The sequence below is a fragment of the Varanus komodoensis genome, unplaced genomic scaffold (genome assembly GCF_004798865.1).
Source record: "Varanus komodoensis strain SLA01 unplaced genomic scaffold, ASM479886v1 scaffold6_4, whole genome shotgun sequence".
Taxonomy (NCBI): Eukaryota; Metazoa; Chordata; class Lepidosauria; order Squamata; family Varanidae; genus Varanus; species Varanus komodoensis.
The window spans coordinates 14037839-14064892 of record NW_025336347.1 but is presented as its reverse complement, the minus strand read 5'-3'; the positions used below and the strand labels follow the sequence as shown (position 1 = coordinate 14064892).

The window sequence follows — 27054 nt, the reverse complement described above, 5'->3', positions numbered from 1 at the left end:
ACTGCACTGGAACTTATCAATGGCCCAACATTTCCCAGGCTTCCTGAAATGGTTCCTTTTCCATTCTTTAGAATCCTGCAAGCCTTTGAACTTTGAGAAGATTGTGGATTCCTGATCATAAACTTAGTTAAGGGACAGTTAGACTGCTGCAACCCACTGATCATGTCAGGAAGGGATGGGAAATGGAGAGCTTTTAAAAGAGATATTCCTACATGGACTGTATGCCTAGGATAACTGTGCAACTTTTTGGCAGCAATACTGTTCTCAGCTGGTGCTGATATGGAACTCAGAACCCTTGCAGATCTTCCTAATCCTTTCCACTGTATCCTTTCCACTAATCCCCTGTATCCCTTAAGTCCACAGTACCCTCCCCTCTCTTAGGGGTCACTCACTACCACTTGGCTATGGAATACTCTTTTCAGGGTAATGCACCATTGCAACCTTTCTCCCTTGACATGCTGGTTTTCGGTGTGCAAGCATTCACACTTGCAATATTCCATCTGAAATGGTTAAGACCAGGAAGAACGATCTCATATTATTTCGTTGGCTGGATTTTTTGATTCTGGCCTAGTTCTCTGTGCCGTAGGGACGCTGTGCTTGTCAGTTCAGGGTGCAGAAGGGATTTGCTTCATGTACATTCAGGGCTCCACCATGCCTCCTCCAAATCCTACCACGTAGCACTGCATGCTGGCTTGAGGTGTGTCCGGGGAATATTTTTGTGTGGAGGAGCATCCAGGGCCAAGTGCCCCCTTCCATCTCAAGTAGTATAACTCAACCCATCTTTGCCACCTCAGTAAGAATTGCGCTTCTGGCTTGCTAGATTGGAGCAGTTCCATCTTGGAGCAGTTCCAGCTTGGCTCTGGTCCACTTCGCACAATCATCATTTGGTTACCAAGCCAGTGTGGCCTATTAAGCCACATTTACTGTGTTCATATGATGCAGGAGGCCACCGGGCTGTGGGGCGCAGGCATAGTATAATGGCAAATTTAGAAGTGGGGAGGGTGGGTCCCTTCATAAGAGTCAGAGCCACAGCTCAAAGCCTCACACCCACCCAAGACACGCCCCCACCCAAGTCACCCCTATTTCCAAGATTATGCAACCGATGATTATACAATAAAAATTAGCTTTGTCAGTTGGTTTGAATTTCTGTTGAGCAATAGAAGCAAGATGAGGGTATCTTTTTTTCAGGCGAAACTGTGACAGCTCCTAGAAGTTATTTCTTACTATCTCATTTATTGTGAATAAATGATTTTTAAATTTTCATTCATACCCTGCTGTCCAGCCAGAAGGCTCCTGGAGTGGATTATGTTGAATTAATCAGGCAATTCCTGCCCACAGGCTTACTAACTAAAAATGTGAAATACAGGGAATGACCATGAGGGAATGTATCACAGCAAACACATGTGCACACCTGGCAGACCTCTTCAGGTAGGCTGTTCCCAGGAATTCTTGCGATCTGTCAAAAAAAACCCCACCCCTGTTCTTAACCCATTATATTCAGGACTTGGACACAGTGGCCACTGTCAGCCATGAACATGCAAAATTAAGCCTCTTGGGTGGTGGTGGGGGGGGGGGACAGTGCCCCCTGAAGGCCCCTCCAAAATAAGTGGGGGCACTCCAACCTCCCAAGGGCCCCCTCCACTACACCCCTGGGGCTCAAATCACAACAATGGGCTGCAGGGATAGTAGGAACCGAGGTTCTGTGCCTTACGGTCTCTGAGCATGTCTATTCAGAAGTAGGTTCTACCGCATTCCCAGGTAAATGTGTGTCGGGCTGCAACCTTGCAAGAGCAGCGCACCAGAATCCATGGAGACGCTCACAGAACAGCACAAGAATGCAGCTGTTTCTTCCTTGTAGTTTGTTCCCAGATTCTTTTCTGAGGCCGTCGTCAATGCTTGCCACCACCTCATGTGCCAATAAACTTCACAGGATAAACAGCTTTCTGTTGCTCTTACAGCCGGTGTTTAGCAATTGATGGCTTTACTAACATTCATGTATTTGGGAACAATAACTCCTTCCTCGCACGTCATGATTTTATGCGCTTTCCTTGTGAGCCTGAGTCTAGGCGCTGCTCGTTGTGCTTTTCTGCAGTGCTTAGCTGTGCATTTCCAGTGCTTGTTGCTGTTAGACAGCCCAGATTCAGCTTTTACTTTTCCATGTCTGCATTGAGATGAGAAGAACTGCACATATTGTTTCTGATTTTTCTCTCAAATTTTCTTCAGCCATCAGAGAGATATGAACAGGGGGGAGTATATGGAGCTGCAACATAACTCCCCATTCGCTTTCTTCAAGTACCATGGGAGTCATGCTTGAAAGCAGCAACTGCTAAGCTGAAAGAGAAAGAGATGAAACAACACTTTAGAAATCACGCTTAACCTTCTCAGGCAGAGCATCTTGCTTCTCGAACAGGGATGCAGAACGTGGGGGCCCCAAAGTCGCTTCCACTGCTGCTGCGGCTGCGGGTGCTGCCGGATTTCATTTCCACACTGCTCACTAGCTAAAGTTCCCTGGGCAGTTCACAGCAAGTCACAAAACACATGTCACAAAACACGGCAAGTCACAAAACACTCCCATCACTACATCCATTGGCTATGTTGGCTGGGGTTGATGGAATTTGGACTCTACAGGTTCTGCATCCCAACTAATAATGAAATTATAATTATGGCATTACTAATTGTTGTGTTTTATGGTGAGGACTCTCATGCTTGCTTGCTGCAAACTTCTTGAAGCACAGTGTATTCTGGAAACTGTGGGATAACTGGCCCTGGCTTCTGTGATGTTTTGTGAACATCATTAGAATGCAGCTGGCGCTACTTTATCTGTTTTAGTAACTGGTTATTTGAACTGATGGCAATGAATCAGTCCTTGCCCTTCATTACTGTGCCAGTAATAATCTTGTTTTTATCTAATTATGTATTTAATTAAACCATTTCTATACTATGGCTACAGCCAATCAGCTTTCTGGATGGTTTACAGCATTTAAAATCTAAAACAAAACCCAACACCATAATAGGATGAAACCAAAAACAATTTACTCTTGTGATCAATAAAAACAAAATATATAACCAGTAGCAGTAACAGAATATGAAACCAATACCAATAATAAAGAAATAAAATAATTAATCCACAGTGCCACAAAAATAAAATATGATATACATTTTCAATAATTAAAATGCTGAGAAAATAAAAAGATTTGGCACCAGGCACACCTCTCTGGGAAGCTGGTTCCACAACCGAGTGCCAGAGCCAAAAAGGCCCTTCTCCTAGTAGCCACCTTCCTACAATCCTTTACAGGTGGCTCCCAAAGAAGGACCTCTGACAATGACCTTAGGGTCCAAGCGAGCATGTACTGGAGAAGACGGTCCATCCACTATCCAGGACCTAAAGTGTACAGGGCTTTCTGTGTCATGGTAAGCACCTTAAACCAGGCCCAGACTTCAATTGGCAGCCAGTGCAGATGCAGAGAGACCAGTGCAGCATGCTCATGCCTCATCGTTCTTGTCAAGAGGCAAACTGCCCTATTTTGAACCAACTGCAATTTCTGAACTGTTTTAAGGGCAGCCTCATGTAAAGCGCATCACAGTAGCCCAAACTGGAGGCTACCACAGGGTGGGTCTCTGTTGCCAGGTCCTGACAGATGCAAAATTGATAAATCAGACGAAGCTGATAAAAGGCACTCCTGGCCACAGAGCTCACCTGGTATTCCAGGGACAGTTCCGGTCCAGAATCACCCTTAAGCGACAAACTCCGTCCCTTAGGGCGAATGCAGCTGCATCCAGGACAGGACAGATATTATCCAGGGCAGACTCACCTACCAACAGCAGCTCAGTCTTGCCTGGATTAAGCTTCAATTTGTTAGCCCTCATCAAGTCCATCACCTTGTCCAGACACTGGTTCAGCACAGCCACAGCCACACCTAGGTCAGATTAAAAGACAAGGTCGAGCTGAGTGTCATCAGCATGGGGGCGATGTGGAGCCCTGCCATATTCCATGGCTTAATACCCATGGAGCAGATCCACACTCCCCCAGCTCCACCTTCAGGAATCGGCCAGCCAAGCAGGAGCAGAACCGCTGCATAGCAGTGCCTCCAACTCTCAACCCTGCCAGCCTGTGCAGAAGGATATCATGCTCAGTGGTACTGAAAGCCGCTGAGAGGTCCAGGAGAAGCAACAGGGAGGCACTCCCCTGTCTTTCTCCTGGCACAGGTCACCCACAGGGAGACCATGGCTGTTTCTGTACCAAATCCAAGCTGGAAGTGAAGCCTGAAGCCAGACTGGCTATCTTTATATTTGCAGGCCTTTACAGTGTCCTGGATTTAAGCATTCACCCCCTTGGCTTGGATGATCAGCCATGAAGGGCAAGAGTCGAACGGAGGGGTGGTCAGCCAAACAGCTCAAAGTATCTTGCCCACACTCTCAGGCCTCAACAACTGAAACTTACCCAATAAAATAGGACTAAAAGGTGCAGTGGATACCTCTGCTATGGGGTACATATTAAATGTGGAATCCAATCCATGCCAGTTTTATGGATTGGACTCCACATTTAATGGGCGATTTTATCCTCAAAGGGCTGAGCAAACTTGTCACAGTGGGTCACCAAAGGTTACTCTTGATCAGCTTTTGGGCCGATGTGTAATAAACCCTGAACCATTTGAAACAGCTCTCCTGGGTGGCACCCCAAGGACACAATGCTGGCAGAACAGAAGTTTCTTCATTCACTGCCAAAGAATAGGTTCACTAATGAGCCTTAACCATGTTTGGTCAGATTCAGCACGGGTTTTCCTCCACCGGCTTTCTAGCCATCTCCCCATCTGCTTCACTGCAATTTGGCAGTACACCATGGGGCTGAGTGGGCTCTGCATAGGGAAAGAGGATGCTCAGAGGCAATCATGTCAGCTCCCTGGATCACTTCTGCATTCCACCTGGACTTCAACAGAAGCACCAGCCATATCAGCTGGAAAATCCCCCAGAATTCTCTTGAAACTATCCGGATCCATTAGATTCTGGGCTGGACCAATCAAATGTTTCCCCCTCCTTTGCCAAGGGGGAGAAAGGTTGAAAGTCTAAATCGCACCAGGAAGTGATCTGACCAAGACAAAAGCGTCAATGTTAAGCCTTCCACCTTCAGATCCCATCTTCCTGCCCAGTCAAAAACACCAGGTCAAGAGTGTGACCCGTTTCATGTGTTGCCATTTCCTGCTTGTCGCATTTGTGCCTATAAAGCTGCATATGATTTTAGTCGTATGCATAATTTTGATTTATATTTGGTACCCCATTCTGGTACCTGCAAGGATGAAAGACAGCTGAAAAATGTTTTGGAGAGCAATCCTGTGGTCTCTGGAGGGGACCTCAGGGACCCTAGAATTCTTTGGATCCCCCTGCAAGGCTGCCAACACTGCGAGGACATCAAAAGTCTTGCTCCCTTTCCTGCCCACCTGCAGCTACTGTGGAAACAAAGAGCCATGCCGACCACTTCCCAAGGTCGCAGAAGCAGCCTTGCAGAGGTCTGTAAGGGGGTGTTCCAGTGGATGGGGATGGGAGAAGAAGAGGGCAGGACACGAGGATCCCCATGGCCCCTCCAGTCCCACCAGTGTGTCTGCTCTAGACAGGCTCAGGGAGGGAGGGAAAAGGCTTGCAAAGCTTCACTCCTTCCACCATGACAGCAGCAGCCCAGCACTGTAAACCTGGAAGAACTCAGAGGCATCTAACTCACAACAGCAGTCCATCGCATCGCATCCTTAGGCCGTCTTGAGACTAAAGAAGTAGGCGGCATATAAATGAAACAATAAATAAATAAACAGAACAAAAGAAATACATCACTCTGAGGAAAGAAAATTTTCCTCATACTCAAAAGCAAGTTGGTGTACAGATCTTACTGGATCTTTTTCAGCTTCAGAGGCAGGAGCAGTCATTGCTTAGACATCCTCCCACAAGCTGGCAAGTCATTACTTTTGATGACTATGATAATAGCAGAGTAGGGACCTTAAAAAATTCCCCCTGTAACACGCATAGCAGGTCAGGAAGAGCTCACTGCTGAGAGTCAGTCTTGGGCCAGCCTAATTGGCCAGAATCCATCCAACCTGCCACATGTGGAAAAGTTTGCTACCCAAAACTAACATTTGTCTCGTTCAGCTTAACCAAAACAACAGCACAGTGCAGAGCGCCAACATCTGCCAGGAGTTACCTGCTGTTAGCAGAGCAGTTTGCTGCTGAGAACCATGCCGATCTCGCCCCCTTTTTTCAACGTCCTGAGCCAGCCCATCTTCCCTTCCTGTCATGAATGCAGGCTTAATCATTCCTAATGTGTTTAAAAAGAAACAGGAGTACATTCGTGCTGGTACAAAATGCAACCTTGAGCATTGCATGCCATCCAATTTTTGCCAATTCATGCTCTGCCTTCTAATAATAAGAGGCTTTTGATTTCAGAAGGCATGGATAATTAGGATGTGTACCAAGCAGGAAGAATCTGTCTGCTAACACAGCTTGACTCCCTGTTGAAGAAGCCTGCCAGCGGGAAGAGAATACACCTGATACTACGATAGACCAAGATGGTAATGGAGGAGTGAGGAACTGCAAAGAATAGTTCATCACTGCTATGAATACTGCCAGATTACACTCACGCTCCTGCCATTCCAGGTTCTGAAGTATTCAGGGCAGCATGGATGAGGCATAAGCTACATCCTGCCTGGCGATTCAAAACTAGAAAGTGAGTGATGGAAGATACTGTGATGAGCAGTGCAATGCTGTGCCTGTTCACTCAGATGTGCATCCCACTGTTTCTGGTGATGTTTACTCTCTAGTAATTAGTGTTTAGGGTTGCAGCCTGAGGACCAAGCTGCACATGGTGCTAAACATATCACTGCAACTTCTGGAGCAGCCCCAGATGCCAGTTCCTGGCAGAGCCGGGGGAGAAGAAAAGAGCAAGCTGGAGTCGCCGGGAAGGCAGGTGGCCCAGCCAAATGGCCGGCTTGAGCAGATGTGGTGAAGGCTCGTCACCATGCTGGAGGCAGCTGTTGCTTTAATGACAGCATCTGTATCTGTCCTCTTACAAAGCTTTCCAACTGGTAGGCCCCCCGGGCTCAAAGGCCAAATGTTTTCAGTTGCACTAAACTCAATCCTGGGAAATGCTAAGGAAGGAGTGAGAAGATGCAAGGCTCTGACCACTTGCAGAGTATGCTGGCTTCATCACTACACAGGCACGGCCCACATACCGGGAGTGCCAGTTCCCCTCCAGTGCGCACAGCCACGCGCGCATCCGTTCTCCCCAACCCGTGGGCCTGTGCTGCCGCCACCCCAACAACCCACGTGGACACAGCGGAGAAGCATGCCGATCTCCCAGCTCATCCACGCAGATCTCAGAAATACCAGCTGGCTCAGCCTCTTCATCCCTGCGGAGATCAGAGAAGAGAAATGCTGTATCAAAGGAGATTTGGGGTTCACATAACGGCAGCACCAGGTCTGCAGGTGAGCTGACAATTTGGGGCCACTGTGGCTGAGAGAAGGGCTGGAAGGCAAGGCAGATGTGAATGACCCCCCTCCCTCGGTCTTGGTCTTGGCCTGGGACATAACACTCTGCAGCCAGAACTGCTGCGGCTGCAGCACCCTCCACCCCCCTGCTTCCAGCTCATTAAATACATTTCTCAGACAATTATCTAGAAGTCCAAAAGATGAAATAGGGTTTTTTTTTTAAAGCAAACATGTAAGAAGCGTGCAAATGTGTTCGTAACTTTAAAAGGAGTCAACTGTAAAAAAGTACAGCAGGTACCTGGAAAGCCCAGTGAGCCTCAGATACCAAGCTATGTGCCCACAACGTAATGTGCAGGTGCACTCAAAAAGATGCCCTCAGACTCAAAGGAGTGGCGAGCCTTCAACCGAAGCCTTAAATAAGTGGCTCTGTTGCCCCTTCGACTCGTGCCCGGACAAGTGATTCAGGGTGCCAGTCAGGAGCAGCACCCGTTCGCCATGCTTGAGCTCACCAGTGCAAAGTCCCCAGGTAAAAGAGCCTGATGAACACCACCTGACGTCCAGGCAGATGTATCCGTGGGGATGCAGTCTGGGAAAATAGCCATGGTGTTCGATACCAGGGCTGGGGTTGGAATCAAGCCTTTTGTGCACACCCTTTTATTGTGGCACAGAAATCGGTTTTTCTAGGGTAGTGTTTACATCCATCTCATCGCATGCACATGCACACACACACACACACACTCATTAGTAAACTATCTGAGCACAAGATAGAACTTATAAGGGTAAGGATGTTTCTGAACACAGTTTTCCAAATTGCCTTTATGGTTTTCAATGTCACTTATGCAAATACTCTTCATCAGGGTTTATTGTCTTCTTAATGAAGAGGAAAATCTCTCTTCACATCTGTCTTTTCAGTTTTTCAGAGCAGAGACTGCTCTCTAAAGCTAACCAAGGCTTGGAATGTGTGCATGTGTGTGTGTGTGTCCATGTGTACCTTTGGCCACCTAATGAGAAGGAAGGACTCCCTGGAGAAGTCCCTGATGCTGGGAACATCATATATGCCCGGCCGCCCCCTGAGATCTGCGGGAGAGGCCCTTCTCCGGGAACCCTCCGTGAAAGAAATTAGAAGGGTGGTTACTTAGAGGAGGGCTTTCTCTGTGGTGGCGCCCAATCTATGGAATGCGCTCCCCTGAGAGGTCCGCCTGGTGCCGTCATTATTTGTTTTTCGGCGCCAGGCGAAGACCTTTTTATTTAAGCGGCATTTTAACTGTTAGTATTACTTGATCTTATCTGGCCAGGGCGGCTTATTTTATATTGTATTTTTGGATTTTTAATGTTTATATTTATTGTAATTTATATTATAATTTTATTTATTGTTGTAAGCCGCCCCGAGGCTTCGGCGAATGGGGCGGCATAAAAATAAACTGAAGCTCAATCCAGACAAGACGGAGGTCCTGTTGGTTGGCGGTTCGGGCTTCAGAGAAGGTGACCTGAACCTTGTCCTGAATGGGGTTGCACTCCCTCCTAGGGACAAGGTCCGCAGCTTGGGAGTGCTCCTCGACCCAGAGCTTTCACTTGAAGCTCAGGTGACAACAGCGGCGAGGAGCGCTTTCCTCCAGCTTCGGCTGATTCATCAGCTGCGCCCCTACCTGGAGTACGACTGCCTTGCAACAGTGACTCATGCGCTGGTGACTTCCCGTCTTGACTTCTGTAACGCGCTCTACGTGGGGCTACCCTTGAAGACGGTCCGGATACTTCAATTGGTTCAGAATAGAGCTGCCAGGCTGCTGACGGGGACTGGACGTTATGTTCACATGACGCCAGTTCTCCGTCAGCTTCACTGGCTCCCCATTGAAGTCCGGGCCCAATTCAAGGTGTTGGTAATGACCTATAAAGCCCTAAACGGCTTGGGTCCTGGTTACCTGAAGGAGCGCTTACATCCATATTTGCCCAGTCGCCCCCTGAGATCGGCGGGAGAGGCCCTTCTCCGGGAGCCCTCCGTGAGAGAAATTAGGAGGGTGGTTACTCGGAGAAGGGCTTTCTCAGCGGTGGCGCCTAAGTTATGGAATGCGCTCCCCAGAGAGGTCCGCCTGGCGCCGTCGTTATTTGTTTTTCGGCGCCAGGCTAAGACCTTTTTATTTAAGCAACATTTTAAATGCTAAATACAATTGAATTTTATCTGGCCAGGGCGGCTTATTTTATAATGTGAGTTTTAATTAAGATTATTTTATATGGATTTTAACTTGTTTTATCTATGTTGTAAGCCGCCCCGAGGCTTCGGCGAATGGGGCGGCATAAAAATGTTTTAATAAATAAAAATAAATAAAATGTTTTAATAAATAAATTAAATAAATAAAACAATTGACAGCAAAAGGAAAGGGGGAAGGCAGAGGATGAGGTGGCTGGATGGAGTCACTGAGGCAGTGGGTATGAGCTTGGGTGGACTCCGAGGGATGATGGAGGACAGGAGAGCCTGGAGGAATGTTGTCCATGGGGGCCCAACTTAGCAACTAAACAACAACGATCTAGTATCAGCCCACTCCATTACCCCTCCAAAGTGTGCGGCCCCTCGAAGGCGAGCAACACCATCTGACTGAGGACTGCAGTTCCTGATCCAGCAGATGAGGCGGGTGAATGGTTGCTTCCACACACGACTGCCTTCAGGGGAACTGAGGGTGGAGGCAGGGCATGCCCGGAGGAGGAGGAGCTGCCTGTCTGTCCGTGGAGCCCGATCGCCGTGGCTCTGCATTGGCTCCAGAGTGCCGGGGAGCGTGAGTGGGAGCTCCTGCCACCACAGGGCTGCCCTCCCATTAGGCTGAATGGCATGGCAACCGCAAGCTGCGGGCACCATGAGGCAGCCGTGAACAGCTGCAGGACGGGCCTGTTGGGCTGCGCAGGCCTGCCCCCAGTTCCCTAAGCTGCCTTGCCGTCTTCAGGTGCGGTGAAGCAAGGAGCCGTCCGGTTGCTGCTGCTGCAGGTGCAGCCCCCACTCTGGTCAGCAGCTGCATGTGGTGCGGAGGAGCACCCTATGAGGCTTCTCTTGGGCCAGCTCGGTGCTGCAGCCATGTCCTATTTACAGGTTTCCTGCGGGCCGCTGGTTTTCTAGGTGGACTCTTGGTCTGAGCCAGTGCAGCTCTTCTTACATTCTGAAGAAAAGAGGGGAAAGAAGGGGCAGAGGGTTTCTCTTCTTTCTTAACACTTCCTCTGTGAGGATGAAGCATAAAATACGCCCCCCCCCACCATAGATGCTGAGCAGATAATTCACAAATGGGTAATATTTCATGGGTGTTGTACTAGTAATATTTAAATACATTTCATATGCATGATTTCTTATTTAACCATAATTTATAACAGGAACCTTGTTTGGCAGGGAAAGAGGCAAGGTTGTGAAAGTTTGTGAGGCAGCATCCTCTGTATGAGGATTAATCTGCTTCAAAGTGAACTGTGAAGATAAAGAGATCCAGGCTTCACTGAAGCCCACAGGATTTAATTCTTTCTGTTTACACTGTCCATCCTCTACATTTACACTACATAAAAAGCAACTTGCTGCATTGCTACTCGCCACTTACTGTTTTTGTGCCCTGCTGAAATCCACTATTTCAAACACAGTAAGTAGCCTTGGGTAGCTTTAGAAAATAGTCTTTGCTTTGAAAAACTGCAAAGACAAATGCTGAGAAAGATTTTCCTTTTCAGGAAGAAGACAATAAACTCTGATGAAGAATATTTGCATGACTGAGACAGAAAACTATATGGGAAACTGGTCATACCCTGGTGGGGCCTCATTCTCCCCATTCCTGCCTCTTGTAATGACCCGGGCCTCAGCTCTGGTTCCAAGCATGGGAAGGACGGTTGGATGCATTTCCAAGGTCAGATCTGGAATTGACCTTTCCTGCGACCATTTGGGCAGCATCAAGCTGCTGCAGGATTACTTCTCATGAATTCCAACATCATTTTTAAAGGCATTTGCTTCCCATGCTGAAGATAGTACAGGGTAGTGATTAGAGTATAAACTAGGACCCTGGGGCAACCCAGGTGTCTCACAGGGCTGTTGTAAAGGCAGAAATAGAAGGATATGCCAGTTTGAGTATAATAAAACTATATTTTGATATTCAGTCACAGAACAATTAAAATTGTTAATTGATCGAACAAATCCTTTGACACCCCCCCCCTTATATGTTGGTTTTTATCAAAATGATGTAGCAGTCCTTGCAGTGGTACAAGTCAAGGGGCTAACAAAGGATTACCTCCCAATGTTCAGCCAAAATTCCTCCAGTTAATTTCTCCTAGTATTGCTGGAGATGTTCAAAGTTCCATGTGAGTTTTCCCATAGGATAACAGGAAACATTGCTGCACAGGGTGAAGGAATTGTGTGAATTGGCCCTTTGTGGCAACTAAAAATGATATATCCACAATATACTCCGGTGACCATCACATCTACACAGTACTTATTCCTAATGCTAAAAACGCTTCCCACATGAGGGAATTTCTAGATAAGGAGGGCTATCTTACGCGTAGGGTCCATCTAGTCCAGCATCCTGCTCATGCAGTGGCCAGCCAGTTGCCCACAAGAACCCGCAAGCACGACATGAGTGCTCTGGCACCATCCCACCCATGCATTCCAGGATCTGGTGGCGTTCTGCCTCTGATACTGAAGGGGGCATAGAGCCAAAAGGACTAGTGGCCATCGATCGCCTTATCATAGAACAGTAGAGTCAGAAGCGGCCAAGAAGGCCATTGAGTCCACCTCCCTGCTGCTGCAGGTCCCCACTTTACACCATCCCACTCAGTTGCCCATGAACCCGTCCAATCTCTTTATAACATCTCAAACTGAAACCTGATCCTTATGGAGTTCCTGCAATTGCATATTCTTTTAACTATCCTAAATAATTTGGTGGTGTCGGTAAACTTCACCACTTCGCTGTTCATTCCAATTCATTTATAAATAAGGTGAAAAGAAGTAACCCAAATGCAGGTCCCTGTGGGAGAATCTACCATTTATTCCGGTTCTGCATTTTCTGTTCTCTAATGAAATACTGATTGGTAAGAGAACCTCTCTTATTCCATGACCATTAAGTTTACTCAGGTTTACTCACCATTATTACTCACCTCTCTTATTCCATGACCATTAAGTTTACTCACCAGTACCTCTGGTGAGAGGCTTTGTCAAAAGCTTTTTGGGTGTCCAAGCAAGCGATCTTTAACAGAAAACCTCTGCCCACATGTTTACTGGCACTCTCAAAAACTCTAAAAGGTTAATAGGACATGATTTACCTTTTCAGAAGCTATTTTGATTCTTACTCAGCAGAACTTGTTCTTCTATAGGCCTCCTAATTCTATCTTTAATTCTGCTTTCAACCAATTTACCAGAACAACATTTTACACTAACTGGCCTGTAATTTCCTGGATTGGACAATCAGAAACATTTTCATTGCTTCTTCCCAGCTTCCTAGGGATCAGTTTAAAAGCTCTTGTGCCAGCATTTTTATGCTTAGCACTAGCAATCTAGTTCTGCTTGGGTTCAAGTGGAGATTATTCCCCTGCTGCAGGCCCAGCTGGTCCAAAATGTTCCCGAGTGCCTAACAAAGCCTGGGAACCCGTCTTCCCGGCACCATTCATCTACACCTGGAGGATCCTCAGCTCTGGCCGATTAGCTGCCCCTGTGCAGGGAACAGGTAGCATTTCAAGGAAAGCCACCTTAGTGGTCCAAAATTTCAGCCGTCTAACTAGCAGCTTACATTTGGCTTCCAGAACTCCATAATGTTTCCCCATGCCATGCCACTGGAGTCAAAATGAACCACAACAAACATGATGTAGGCGATTTAACCACATGATCTACACACCCATCACAAACCCAGCCAATCAATGCATCTAATGATGGAATCTCCCTCCGCCATGAGATCCTCACACCATTTCCCAGAGGCACATCCTCAACTTCAGAGGATATGTGGTCACCTTCTGAGGAACAGGTTCTCTCATAGCAGCATTTACAACAATAAGTAAAACTGTTCCTTAAAAACAACTGACAACCAGCCCATGCAAACAAATTTCTTCAAAAATATTTTAGTATATGAATGGCAAAAGTGTCATTTCAGGGTTCGGGTGATGGGATGGGGGTGTGGGAAGTGGCAAAATATATTCTAATGCAGGAGTGTAAGCTTCACAGCATGTTTCAACATTTAACTGGAAGCCTAGATCTGTTCGAAGAACCTTATATTGTACACTTGTCATAGACACAGGAGGTGGTTGGCAGCCCCTGAGTTCCCTCAGAAGGTAAATGCTTGCATGGGGTGAATTGTAAATACAGAACAGAACACTAAACAATAAGCTTTGCGCCAAGTTCTCTGCTGCATCATGCCTGCTTCGTTGGTTGGTTGGTTGGTTGGTTGGTTGGTTGTTGAAAGATAAAAGGGATTCTTTGTGCCTCTACTGCTCTCTTCTTAAGCCAAAGGGATTTGGAATTGAGCTAAAACTTGGAAAGCAATAAACAATGTGATTCTGTTTTAGACTTGCATGCTTGTGCCCCCATGAGCCAAATGCAGCCTAGCTATCACAGCCTGCAAGGTGCCGGATAGCCTTCCTGTTCTGGCACTCCCAAGCAGGTAGGTAAACATGGCCTTGATTAGCTCCAGCTGAATGTCTGTCCATGGCTGTCAGGCTGTGCTCAGCTTGGTAAGTGGCAAGTTGTGCAGCTCTGCCCTGCAGAGGTTGTTGTCCTGGGGAAATGTAACTGGTTAGAGGCATAATCCTATGCATGTTTGGAGAGAAAAAGCGCCTACAACTCCAACTGCCCCAGTTAACAGAACTGGCTGGGGCATACTCGGGTTTGTAGGACCTTTTTATAGGATTGTGTCCTAAATGGCTCAATTTGCAATCTCTTTCTAAAAAGAGAATTCTGTTTCTAAATTAGCATCTCTTTGCAAAATTCAGCAGCATAAGGCACAACAGTTGACCCACTGAATTCCAGGATGAACCCAATGGGGCACAGTTACTAACAGCTGATCAGGAACTCACTGCGTCGATGCATTGTCACAAACATCCAAATTCTTTTGTGCTCCAACTCATGTTCTTCTCATTCTGAATTTTAGGTTGTACCAGGTGAATTTTGATGCTCCCACCTGTGAAGGCAAACGAGAAAAACTCTCACTAATAGGCGACTTTTCTTCTTCTGCGGAATTCTTTGTCACTATTGCAGTCTTTGCCTTCCTCTACTCCTTGGCAGCCACAGTGGTCTACATTTTCTTCCAGAACAAATACCGTGAAAACAACAGGGGGCCCTTGATTGTAAGTGTGCGCCTCAATGACATCGAGAGCTTTGTCCTTTTAACCCTTTTGATGGTTTAATCTTTCAATATTCTCCATTGCGTTGGATTGAATTCTGTTGTGTTAAAATGAAGCAGGTCTTTCTTGCACACAAACACTTACTCACATATGGTCCCCAATCATTGCTGAAAGGGATCACAGAGGAAATCAATCGTTCTTCATCAAAACCGCCATTTGTTTTCCAACATAATCATGGCTGCGGTATATACTACCCCTGCTATTTCTGCTACCATTGCTATAGGATAAGTACATGTTTACTGAGCACCAAGAACTTGGTGGGTACCACAGAGAATACATAAATGTTATAGTTCTTGTCAACATTCAAGGAATTCTGTTAATATTAAGCAGAAAAAGACTCAGAATAGGCCATGAACTAACCCTGAAGAGACAGGATGAGAGCAGTTAAAAGGCATATGAGTCATGTCATTCAGAGAAGAGTTTGTGAAACATTGAGAAGGAGACACACTTCCCAAGTGAAAGGGACAGGAATGATGTAAAGTATGGAGGCCCAAATGGGCCAAGGTAATGGAGTGAGCTGATACTAGATTGTTGTTGTTTAGTCGCAAAGTTGTGCCCAACCCATCACGACCCCATGGACAACAATCCTCCAGGCTCTCCTGTCCTCCACCCCCACCCCCCTGGAGTCCACTTAAGCTCATGCCGACTGCTTCAGTGACTCCATCTAGCCATCTCATTCTCTGCCATCCTCTTTTTCTTTTGTCGTCAGTTGTTCCCAGCATTAGGCTCTTCTCCAGGGAGTCCTTCCTTCTCATTAGGTGGCCAAAGTATTTGAGTTTCATCTTCAGCATCTGGCCTTCGAAAGAGCAGTCAGGGTTGATTTCCTTTCAGGGTTGATTTCTTGCTACTAGATAGTCTTGACCAAAAGAAATGAGAAATATTATAAGGGTGTGTCAGGAAAGAAGAACATGTAATTAGGGAAAAGTGATAGGAAGCTTTGAGGGCAACAGAGGTAGCCAGTGCAAGGCCTTCAAAAGCGTGCTTCTTATGAGAAATAAGAGAACAGTTCAGAGGTATTCTGAACTGAGTAGAGTGATATAGGAGGAGGAGATGCTAACATGAAGGAACATCTGTAGAGATAGCGAGGTCATGAAAAGGCATTTTAGCAGATAAATCAATATGAGTAGGAAAGAGAGGTCATACAGACACAGAAAATACGGAAAGAGAGACTGAGAAACCATTTGGCTATCGGAAGAGAGGTTTACATGATTCACATGGTAGGGATGTCAGTCCTCCATAGAAAGAAAGACATGAAGGGTAACTGGGAAAACAAAACGATGCTCATCTGACTGTCTTCAGATGGTGGGACCTGGCACAAAACAAACAGATTAGTCAGAAAGTGAAGGGTACAAAATAAAAATCTGAGAGCCCTCCTATAGTGGCAATGGTTGCATGGAGGGAGCTGTAAACTGTTTTTTAATCATTTGTGCTCAAACAGTTGCAGGCTTCCAGAACAGGAAAGTACAGACCTTACAGGCATGTAAGGAGTGACCTATGAATCCTTCCATTTTGGCAGCTTGCCTGTCAAAGCCACACAGTTCCAGTAGGGAAGAGAGCTTGCCCACTGGGAATGGGGGGCTTGCACCATGTGCCGTGAGCCTGTCACAATGTGCTGCTAACACAGCCAGTTTTGTGGAGCAGTAAATGCTTCGTGTGTGTTGGCAAATTTCTGTAATCGCAGTGAAATTCCTCATGCAGTCCACCCCCACAATGTTCAGCCCCAAAACACATGCAGTCAGGTTTTAATTCCTAATAGGATACACAATTTTTGCATGCCAATGAAACATTTTTGCTCCCTCCTCACCCTGGCAAGAGGCCCACAGGGCACAGTGGAGCAAGGCAAAGTTCCAGGTGAGCAACTTGCTCAGGTGAAGTTTAAGACTGGGCTGATCCTCACGATGCCTCCACCCTGCCTAGGTTCCCCCTAAGCCTTGAGGAGTGGAAGATCTTGAAGGTGCAGGCCTCGGTCTTGGAGCCAAGCACTCCTCTCACTTTACATAGAAACATAGAAACAGAGCGAGTCAGAAGGGGTCTCCCAGGCCATCTAGTCAGACCTCCAGCACCAGCCGGCTCCGCTCACGACATGCCCACCGTGTGGATGCTCACCCATGCAGCCAGGCTGAGATGGGGACACCGGTCTTTGGGGGTGGCTGGCCAGTTCCTCAGGACATTCAGCCTATGGAGATACAGGTTCTGGAAGTGCTCATTCAATAGTTTCAAACTCAGGTTCTCCCAAGCTGAGGGGCTTGGGCTCAGGTGTGGTCATGACACAGGGACTTGGGGTGGCTTCCAGCTGCGGGAGATGCTGGTGTCTCTGGTCTGGCCAGCCCTCTCCTTACCTGAGGCAGGGCCCACACACTCACTCCGACCCAGCCCCATGGAGAGGGAACCAAGTCTGCTGCCTGAGAAAGAGAATTGAAAAGCTCTACCAGAAGATCTGAGGGTATGTCTGCATCTAAGAAATGTTGCAAACTTTTTAAAAGAAGCCAGTGGAGTGGGAGGTGCAGTTCTTGATTCCAACAGGGAAAGCTACAGAACTGTTGGAGTATTAATTAGATAAGCTTGACTCGATTAAAAATAAGCAGCCCTAAAATGTGCTTTGAGATTGATAGGGGCTACAACATTTAAATTTCCCCAAAGTTCCAAGAAATCCTGCATAAGACTCCAGTAATTAAAAAAAAGGACTGCACTCAAATCAATATCAGTGATTACCCTGTATCAATTATTCATGGAAAGACAAATGTATTTGGGGTATTTTTGCTGAGAGTTTAAAGCAAACTTTATTTTCATTGTAGATTGATTCTTTTCTTTTTCACGCAAGTAGCAATTTAAAAAATCACATGAACCAGAGTCAATATTTTTCTAATGAAAAATCCTTCATTTCCACCAAAATAATCTAATGTGAGCATATAACAACTAGCATGCTGTGGCCACTCAATACATTTTTAATGATAAGAAAGATTTCGTGGCTTCTTTGAACCTGCAGGGGGCTTCACTCCCCTGTGGAACGGAGAGCTGTGGGGTAGTTCTGAGGGGTGATTGCATTTAAGGGGTTCAGACCACTAAGGAACACAGAACATGAAACACTTGAACAGCAAATTGGCCCTTGGGCCAAACAAAGGTCAGTAAATCGGCCCTTTGGGGGGAAACAAGAGGGCAACTCCTTATAGAGGGCCAACAAACATTCAACTTAAATGACAAAGGTCTTAATTTAGGTTAAACTTAAAAGACCAAGTACACAAAAGAGTATTTCACCATAATTAGAAGTGTAAGGGCAGTCCCACACAAGAGCAAGTCACTTTCTCTTTCTGAAAAAGAACAAAAGATGACATACCTAGAAGAGACTTATTGGAATCACTGTGACTTAGCTTGGGCATAATTAACTTCATTTTAGTGGCCAGGTTCAGACGACTGGGTGTGCCACAGGATTTGCCTAATTGCCCTTGCCGCATCTGGCTTTCCGTGTCATTTGAACCTGGTGGGGTGCTTGGTGGGGATGGCTTCGAAACCACCCCAGGACCCACGGTTTGTAGCAAGGTTCTGGGGTCGCCTTGAAGTCCACCACTGCACATCTTGCTCGCTTCAACAATACAGCAAGCGATGCGTCTCAGTGGTAATCAGCCAGATCACACGCTGCGTGCCCAGCATGCCACTGTGGCTTCTTTTCCTCACGATCATCTGAACCTGGCCAGTGACTGGGTTTGCATGACACAGGAGGCCGCTGTGGCTTGGTCTATTGTCCAAATCTGGGTCTGTTTTGTCAGGGTGGCTCAAGCTTGGTTTAGGGTTAAACCATAGCCTGCTGCAGGGTTAGTTCGCCCCATGGTGGCTTGCTGCATCATCCAGACAATCCACTGAGGGGCAAGCCAAACGGCTACAGTCATGTGGTCAGAGCAGCACAAAAAGAGCTGCTGCTCTGGGCAAGTGCCAGTGACAACCACCACAACACACCCAAGTGTCCCTTTGCTGCAGTCACCAGCCAAAAAGCCATGTAGTTTGAAGCCGAGCAGAATGTACTGCTCCCCCTCCTGGCAATCTTGCTCTGCCAGAATCGCTCCTGACATCCCGGCCTGCTGTTTTGGGCTGTCACGGGTGAGGGAAGAGGGCCCAACGACCTCCCACTGCGACAGCCAGCTTTTCAGCCTACTTGCGAGTAGACTAAGTGATGGGATCTCCCCATTCTTCTCCTTCTCACTGCTGCTGTCAAGAAGCAACACAATAGGAGCCTGGCGTGCTTCAGGTGTGAGCAGTTAGAATATGATCTTTGTTCCACGATGGCTTCCATTGGTGACCTTCAGTAATCAGCTGATAGGTTAACACAATTGTTGTCAGTCAAGAGTGGCTTGCCACCAACCAAGCCTCCTTTGGAGGTGAGGCAAACCCCAGATCAGGATCATACTGTGCAGGTAGATAGAGGACAGGAGAGGTGCTCCATCAGGTAACATGGTCCCAACTCATGTAGGGCTTTATATGTTAAGAGAAGTAGGCACGAGATCTTGAACTGGGCTCAGAAGCATATAGGCAGCCTGTGCACGTGAGCCAGAAATGGTGTTAGATGTTCAGACTGTGTGGTCCCTGTTATTCATTTGCCTGCTGCATTTTGCACAAGCTGCAGTTCCAAACAATCTTCAAGGGCAGCCCCACGTAGAGTACATTGCAGGAGTCTAGTTTAGCGATTACCGGAGCATGGATTACTGCTAACAGGCTATCTCTGTTCAGACAGGGGAGTACCTGGGCCACCGGCCTGGTAGAAGGCACTCTGAGCCACCAGTGCCCCCTGAGCATCAAGTGACAAGGATGGCTCAAGGAGCACACCAAGCTACACACCTGCTCCTTCAAAGGGAGTGCAGCACCATCTAGAACAGGTTAAATCCCCTCCATCTGGTCATAAGAACCACCAAGTGATAGCAGAGACTCATGACTGAACCCTACACACTAGTGAGAAGCTTTCAGTGGCTGTATTCAGTATTGATCTTCCTTCCAGTCACACCATCACCAAATGCTTTATTTCCACCTTCCCATCCACAACAGAGATGGGCTGTTTGCCTGGTTTTGGTTTCCTTTGGAAGGAGCCACTGCAAGTTGATGGTGCTTGGTGATATTTGAGTTTATTGACAACTAAACCAGTTGAGTACAGGTGAAGACACCACTTAAATGTTCCAACAAATACACAGATCTGTTGGCTTTTACCACACCCCTGGCAGGGGCAGCCTCCAAAACTCTTACAGAGCTCACTCCCTCATTTCCACTTTGGGGCCTGCCCCCTTTCTTTCCTTTCTCACTCCTGGAGATGCAACCTGTTTTTCCTCATTCGGAAGATGTAAGGCAAATGAAGTCAGTCCCATGGATATAAATCATTTTAATATGCTGGACCATTGACACTCCTTTGTAGCATCCAAGGCAACCTCTAGTTGCAGTCCTATTCACAGAAGTCCAAAAGGAAACCCACAACGGTACAGTGATCATCAAAATCCCCCTTCTTAAAAATTTGAGAGTTGTCTTGGGCACAACTCTCAGGATAGAATAGACTGACAAGGCTGTAGCTTCCGCTTGAAAACATGGGCAACTTTTTTAAAAAACCTGAACAGATGATAAGGCTGGATACAGAGATCATGGAGAACCTGGGCACTGTCCTTTTCTACTTCCCAATATGGCTTCAGTTGGAGCAACTGGGTCCGCTAATGGGACAGAGAGCCTAGACAGATTGTCAAATTTAGGGATGTTTGACTGATGCAAACATGTATGGATTGGCTTCAGCAATGATCACATTTTAAAAAGAGGGAAGGAGTGTGTTTAAATTCCCTTTGAAGAAGCCCTACGTGCACTTAACCTTAATGAGGTTACATTTGTACAAGCATATTGAAGGGTACAGGCGACATCCATGATGTGCCAAAATAATATGGTCTGTCAGGCTGCAACTAATCCAATAGCCCCAGTACCTGAGCTCTCACACTTTATGATTCAGTCATTTTCAGGCAAGATAATCCTAATTAACAGAGGTCGAGACAGAACCTTAATGCCTCAGCTTGCTCTCCTCTTTTTAATCATGTGTTTTTACTAGACCATGAACCAAAAATAAACAATAGTAATAAACCAGACTGAAGTTGTAATGGTGACATTTTCATTGCCTACAATCTGTGGAAATAATTAGATCAGCTATCATATTCTGTATAAATCAGCCTTATGTTTCCATGCGTTGTCAAGGAAAAGCCAACAATGATAATCAAAAGTCTGTCGGAAATGGAAACTTGTTTATCGATTTATGCTTTTTTTCACCCATGTTTCCTGTGAAGCACTTGGGGCAGTTTCCCTGTTTAACCCTGCAACAACCCTGAGAAGTAGACACACTGGTAAAGATTAAAATGCAGTCCTTTCCAATCACTGGTTGTTCATGCAGACGTGGGTTGTATGAGCAATGCAAACACGAACTTGGCATCGTGCCTTGGAAAGCGGATCTATGCTGTCCTCCGTGTAGGGCTGCTGTGAAGCCTGCCTTCCCCACTCGCCTTTTCTGTAACATTTAAGCACACTTGCTTGTCATGCAATTTAATCTCGGGGTGCCATTTCCTGGCAAAAGGGGTGTGTGTAAATGCACAGTGTGATGATGGCACAACTCAGGTCCATGTGCTTGTGGAGGACCTCTGCAAGAACAGCTCCATAGATGCGTGTTTGTTTCCCGGCAAGTTTACATTTCTTATTTAAGCCTGTTACTAACCGAGTGTTATATACTATGTAGTATTTTTCTTTGATTAGACGTCTCAGTGAGAATCCCCTGCACGAGCTCTGATACCCTGCTGCGCAGTATTTTAATATTTAAATATCTGCACTGAGCTGCTTGGCTGCAAAGGAAGCGGAAGTGAGACAACCACTTGTCCCAAGGATTATTGCCACATGTTCATGCATTTGGGGCAGCGTGTTGTTTTCATGCCTGTCATTTTTATGTTTGCCTTTTTCAAAAACACAGCACAGCACACCAAGACACAATGTTTCCCTCATCTCCCAAAGAACATTAGTTTTCTGTTGCGCCTCCAAAACACGGGCAGCACCAGACTGCAGCACATGTGGTCAGGTTTGGAAGAAAGGTTGTCATGCAAACTAATGTTGGGGGGAAATCTCCACAGGATTTGCTTTACCACGTCAAGTGTGAACAGCTCTGAGGCTCCAAATATTTCCAGCCATTCTCCTCCTGATTCCTTGAGGTTCAGCCCCTGCCTTCTCCAGGTGGGGCTGGGGAGATGCCCCTCTTGCAAGCCCAGGGAAGCTGCTGCCAGTCAACGCAGGCACGGGTTAGATTCGACCAACGGCATGACTTGGACGTGGTGCTAAGTCCCTGCCTGGGCTCATGTATGCTAGGAGAGACATGGCTCCATTCTGCTCTCTGGCTTCCTCCTCTTCTCGTCCTAAAGAGAAGCCGGCTACTGCTAAGGAAGTGGGCTGGCTTTTCTCTCCGGTCTGCTTGACTGAGAATGTATCCAGGCCAGTGTTCTGGCCTGCCCAGACAAAGGAAACCCAAGGTTCCCAATGGCAGAGAAGCTGGCCCTGCATTGGAAATGCTTGCCTAGCAGTGCCTGAAATGTGTGCTTTTTATGTGGAGAAGATGGTAGAAGTGCTTTCAGGCAAGTTATTTCCCACAGTTATTATGGGAGGGTACAACCCTTCTAGTACTCTGAGTGGGTTCTAACTGGCCCCCTCCCCACAAAGACGGTGATGCTCCTGCTGTTGTTCTCTTCATTTCTATGCCACCCCAAAGCCAAAGCACTCTGCATCGTTATCCTCGCTGTAAACATAAACCCACAGTTTGCAATCTGGGCCCTTTCAGGACTTCATCGTGACCGTGGTGTTTTCCTTCATGTGGCTGGTGGGTTCCTCTGCCTGGGCTAAAGGACTCTCTGACGTGAAGGTTGCTACTGACCCGGACGAAGTGCTCTTACTGATGTCAGCCTGCAAGCAGCAGTCCAATAAGTGCTTGCCGATGCGCAGCCCTGTCATGTCAAGTTTGAATACCTCAGTTGTAAGTATTTTAATTTATTTCACTGAAGAAAAGCATGAACACACACACACACACACACACAGTGGGCAGTCTCTCCACATGAGATCCACCAAGGGTTTTCCTTTCCCTGCCAAATGACTGGGGTTCACCAGGAAGTCCACCCCTGAACCTAATGCAGATGCTCATGGGAGTGCAAAGATCCCTAATCTGAACAGGTGACCCTAGTAAGCCGACATGACGTAATGTTACAACATAATGGTGGCAAGTGCTTTACATTACAAGGCTGTTATTTGAAATTCAAAACCGAAGGGCTGAACTAGATATTCCTTCAGCTCAGGTGTGGGCGATTGTCTCACCCATTCTCCTGATTTGGGTCAGGACCATGGCACTTCAGGTGAGAGAGTTTGCGCTTCTTCCCATACTCTGATTTTTGCCCTGAAATTTCACCACCTTGTGGGGCAGGGAGTTTAACAAGAACAGAGAAACTGATACTGAAATCAATGGAGATAGAGGGCTTAATACCCCCACCCATGCAGGGCAAATGGGAAAGGTGGGAAAACATCCTTTCCCAAAGTTCCACAGTCCCGATACGGGCCAAGTTCATGCTCATTTGCAGGACGCAGGGGAGATATTCATGCTTCGTTTAGCTGTGCCCAATTAAATGACATTTAGTTTGCCCAGACATGTCCTGTAGAACATGCAAAATAATGGAGAATTTGGGGTTCAAGGGATTTCTTACTTACCTGTGCTTAAAGAAATCAACACTGCACTGTTGTTATTGTTGTCATCAGCACCTTCAGGAAAATTACCACTGGTTCAGTAGAATTTTTGGATTGAAAGGGATATACCTCAAAGGCTGTCACAAAGAGGAAGGAAAAGCTCTCTTCTCATCCATTCCAGAATGCAGAACACAGAATAATGGACTTAAGTTAAAAGAAACCAGATTTAGACTAGACATCGGGAAGACTTTCCTCACTGTAAGAGCAGTAAAATAATGGAATCTATTACTTGGGGAAGTTGTGGGCTCTCCCTGGCTGCAGACATTCAGAGAGTCTGGACAGGCATCTGAATGGGATGATGCAATAGCAGAGGGTTGGACCTGATGGCCATCTGGCCCCTTCCAACTCTACAATTCTATGATGCTATGATACTTTAACAATGCCTTTAATAGGAAAGTTAAAAGGCTGAACAGAAGGATGATCACCTTTAATAATAGCATTTTAATGGCAGAAGCTACAAATACTGAATGTCCTCTTTGGATCAGAGCCCACCTGCTTGGAAAAAAGTTTTAGACAACCTTTAATAGATTCTTGTTTACTTGAATAATCTCTAGCTATAGAATAGCAGCTACATTATTCAATTATTTCAAGCATCCTTAGGAGTTGTAGAATGAAAATCCTGAACCAAGAAATATTGTGATCCTGATTAGCTAAAGGGGGTGGGGGCATTGGAAGAGACAGAGAGAGAATAGATGAGACAAGACAATACAAGATAGTGGAAGCATACAAGACAATTAACAGCTTACTCTGCTTCTTATTTAGGTCTTTGGATTCTTGAACTTTATTCTGTGGGCAGGAAATATTTGGTTTGTTTTCAAGGAGACTGGCTGGCATTCCTCGGGCACGAGGTACCCCCAAGACACCATGGAGAAGCAGTCCAGCAGCTATAACCAAGGCGGCTACAATCAAGACAGCTTTGGGCCAAGTGGCGGGTACAACCAGCAGGGGGGCAGCTTTGGGCAGCAAACCAGCTACGGCCAAGTGGATGAATTCGGCCAGCAGCCGCAGAGCTTTAGCCAGAGTGGTCCAACTTCGTTTGCTAATCAGATATAGCACGTGCTGCCTTCTGAGGGCTCTTTAATCAAGCATTAGATGTGGAGATTTCAAACACAGTGGCAGGCAGCAGATTTTGAAGTTTTTAAATAAATGTGACATAGAGGTTCATCTAAATCAAAGGTCTACGGGTACCAACCGACGAAGGTGGGTTGTGGTCTTGTCTGTTTATACGCGATGCATCCTCTCCTTGTGAATAGATGATTGATGATATATTCATCACAGGTGGTAAATTGAAGTAAATAATTGTTGTATGTACTGTATAGATACCTTTACAGTAGTTTTGTATGTGTATGGTAGCAGCATTTTGTACCCTTGAATCTGATATTATGCATAAAACCATTACAATAGAATTAGATTTTCTTCTGCATCTGGGTGAAGAACAAAATGTGTTTTCAAATTATTTCTGATGATTGCTCTGTATAATTCAATGCATGCACTCGAGCTCCTGAGTTTTCGGCATTGCCTGTCTGTGTTTGTTCTCGCCTTTTTTTCCGTTCTTTTGATGTTCTTCCTGATTAGCAAATTCACAGTGTGGCTTAGTGCATGAAGCTGCATCATTTTCATACCAAGAGAATGTTATGGGCTGTGTACATGCATTTTTCAGTACCACCACTACTCTTTTTAATTGATTTATTTGTAAATATAACGTTTTAGATTATGTATGTATGTATGTATGCCTATTTTATATACTTTGCAGAGTTGGATCAATGGCTTACCCAAATCCTGAATGCTGCATATAACTAAAACAGTTTTCCTTAAAAGGGTATTCAAAAAAATATGCTGTTAACCAACCAATTATTTTCTGTTTAATCAATATCTCTATTTCTATTGACGTTTTGTGATTCTTTGAACGTGAGCTGTGTAATATAAGGACCAAGTAACTGTGTTTACATGTTTACAAAGGTATTTATTTAATTACGGTAACAGAGGTGCAGATATCAGTAAGTAAAACTATATGAGGAAAAATACCACCTTGATTAATAGTGCAACACAACATCTAGTGCTGTAGAAACTACGAAAGAATACTTTATCCTACATTGCTGTTGATGACGAAGAATGTTTGTTCTCTCTATGCTGTTTTGAAATTGCTCAGTGTTCAGTCCAGTCACTGCTTGGTTTGGTGCTATCTGCAAGCAGAATGAGGGTGTCAAGAGGAAAATACCAGCAACCAAGAACATAGGGCCAGCTTCTTAGTAGAGAGAAGAGCTAAGTTGGAGAGCTGGTTTCCATTCAGCCTGCAGTTTCCTTTTGCTCCATGCCAAGAGCACAGAATCAGATTACTGCAGATAGATAAGAAGAGCTTTCTTCCCTCCTTCCAGCATCAGAGAGGCTGCCACATACATAGCACCAAACTCTCAGTGCTCCGTTTGAGAGCAGCCTCTCCCAAGTTGCAGGGAAAGACTGGGCTCTGCTTTTGTTATTTTGTGGGCTGAGTACAGGATAGCTGTTGGGCAAATTGAACAAAGCATTTCCTAACTAGCCGGGCTAAGCCTGTCTCCAGTGCTAGTCAGCTCAGGTGCTTGCTTCTCTACACATAAGTACTGCAGGGAAGAGATAGGGTCAGGCAGGAATTAAGGACCTTTCCTTTGTCACAAATCTAGCTAATTGAAGTACTCATCCCTGGAGGGAGAAAAGGCTGAGAACTAATTTAGAACACGCTGGAGACTGTGCAGAAAAACCAAGATCATCTTAGCCTCTCTTTTTCTTACTCAGCAGTCCACAGAAGCACACACTATTACAACAACAACAAAACTGAACATCTGCATTTCTAAATGAAAGTGTAATTGTCTATAATATCATTGTATGAGCTGTAAATGTTCAAAGCATCTTTAGCATAAAGCAGCATAGTCATTTATATGATTGTTGTAACCAATGTATGGCTGCTCAGTGGACGAATCAATATTGTGGTATCTATTGGACCCTAATAAATAAAAGGTTATTGCATACAATGCTTGTTTGAAGGAACATGGTGCTGTTGCAGCCATAAGCTATAGCAACCCTGCTTGGATCTGCACACATGCACAAAAAAGGAAATACCACGGTATTTATTTATTTATTCATTTATTTCTCATATTTTGCACTCTGGGAAAATTAAAAAAGTGGAAAGAATAAAATACAAAACTAGAAAAGCTTAAAAAACAGTGCACGCAACATAGAAGTAAATACAAATTTATATAAAAAGTGCTATAAAAACTAATGTGCAGAATGCCTGGAAGAAAAGAAATACCTTTGCTTACACTGAGAAGGTAACACTGTAGGCACCAGGTGACCCTCCAAAGGGAGGACTTTCCATAATGGAGGGCCACAACTAAGACCCCCCTCTCTTGTAGTCTTCAGTAGGGGCATTCAGTTGGCTTCAGGGTCCAAAGGGGGAGGATTGTTTAGATACTTTGGTAGTTAGATACTTTAGATAGTTTAGAACATAAA

The 27054-nt window shown here is 45.8% G+C and overlaps 1 protein-coding gene across 1 annotated transcript in view; it reads left to right on the top strand.

The window, feature by feature from the left end:
• The window catches only part of SYNPR (synaptoporin), a 167225-nt gene extending 142601 nt beyond the window's left edge, over positions 1–24624 (top strand). The window contains exons 4-6 of the mRNA XM_044451909.1: positions 14550–14745; positions 22622–22813; positions 24334–24624. Of these exons, the coding sequence (XP_044307844.1) occupies positions 14550–14745; positions 22622–22813; positions 24334–24624 (679 nt within the window). The remainder of the gene's footprint in view (positions 1–14549; positions 14746–22621; positions 22814–24333) is intronic.
• Positions 24625–27054: the final 2430 nt, after the last annotated feature.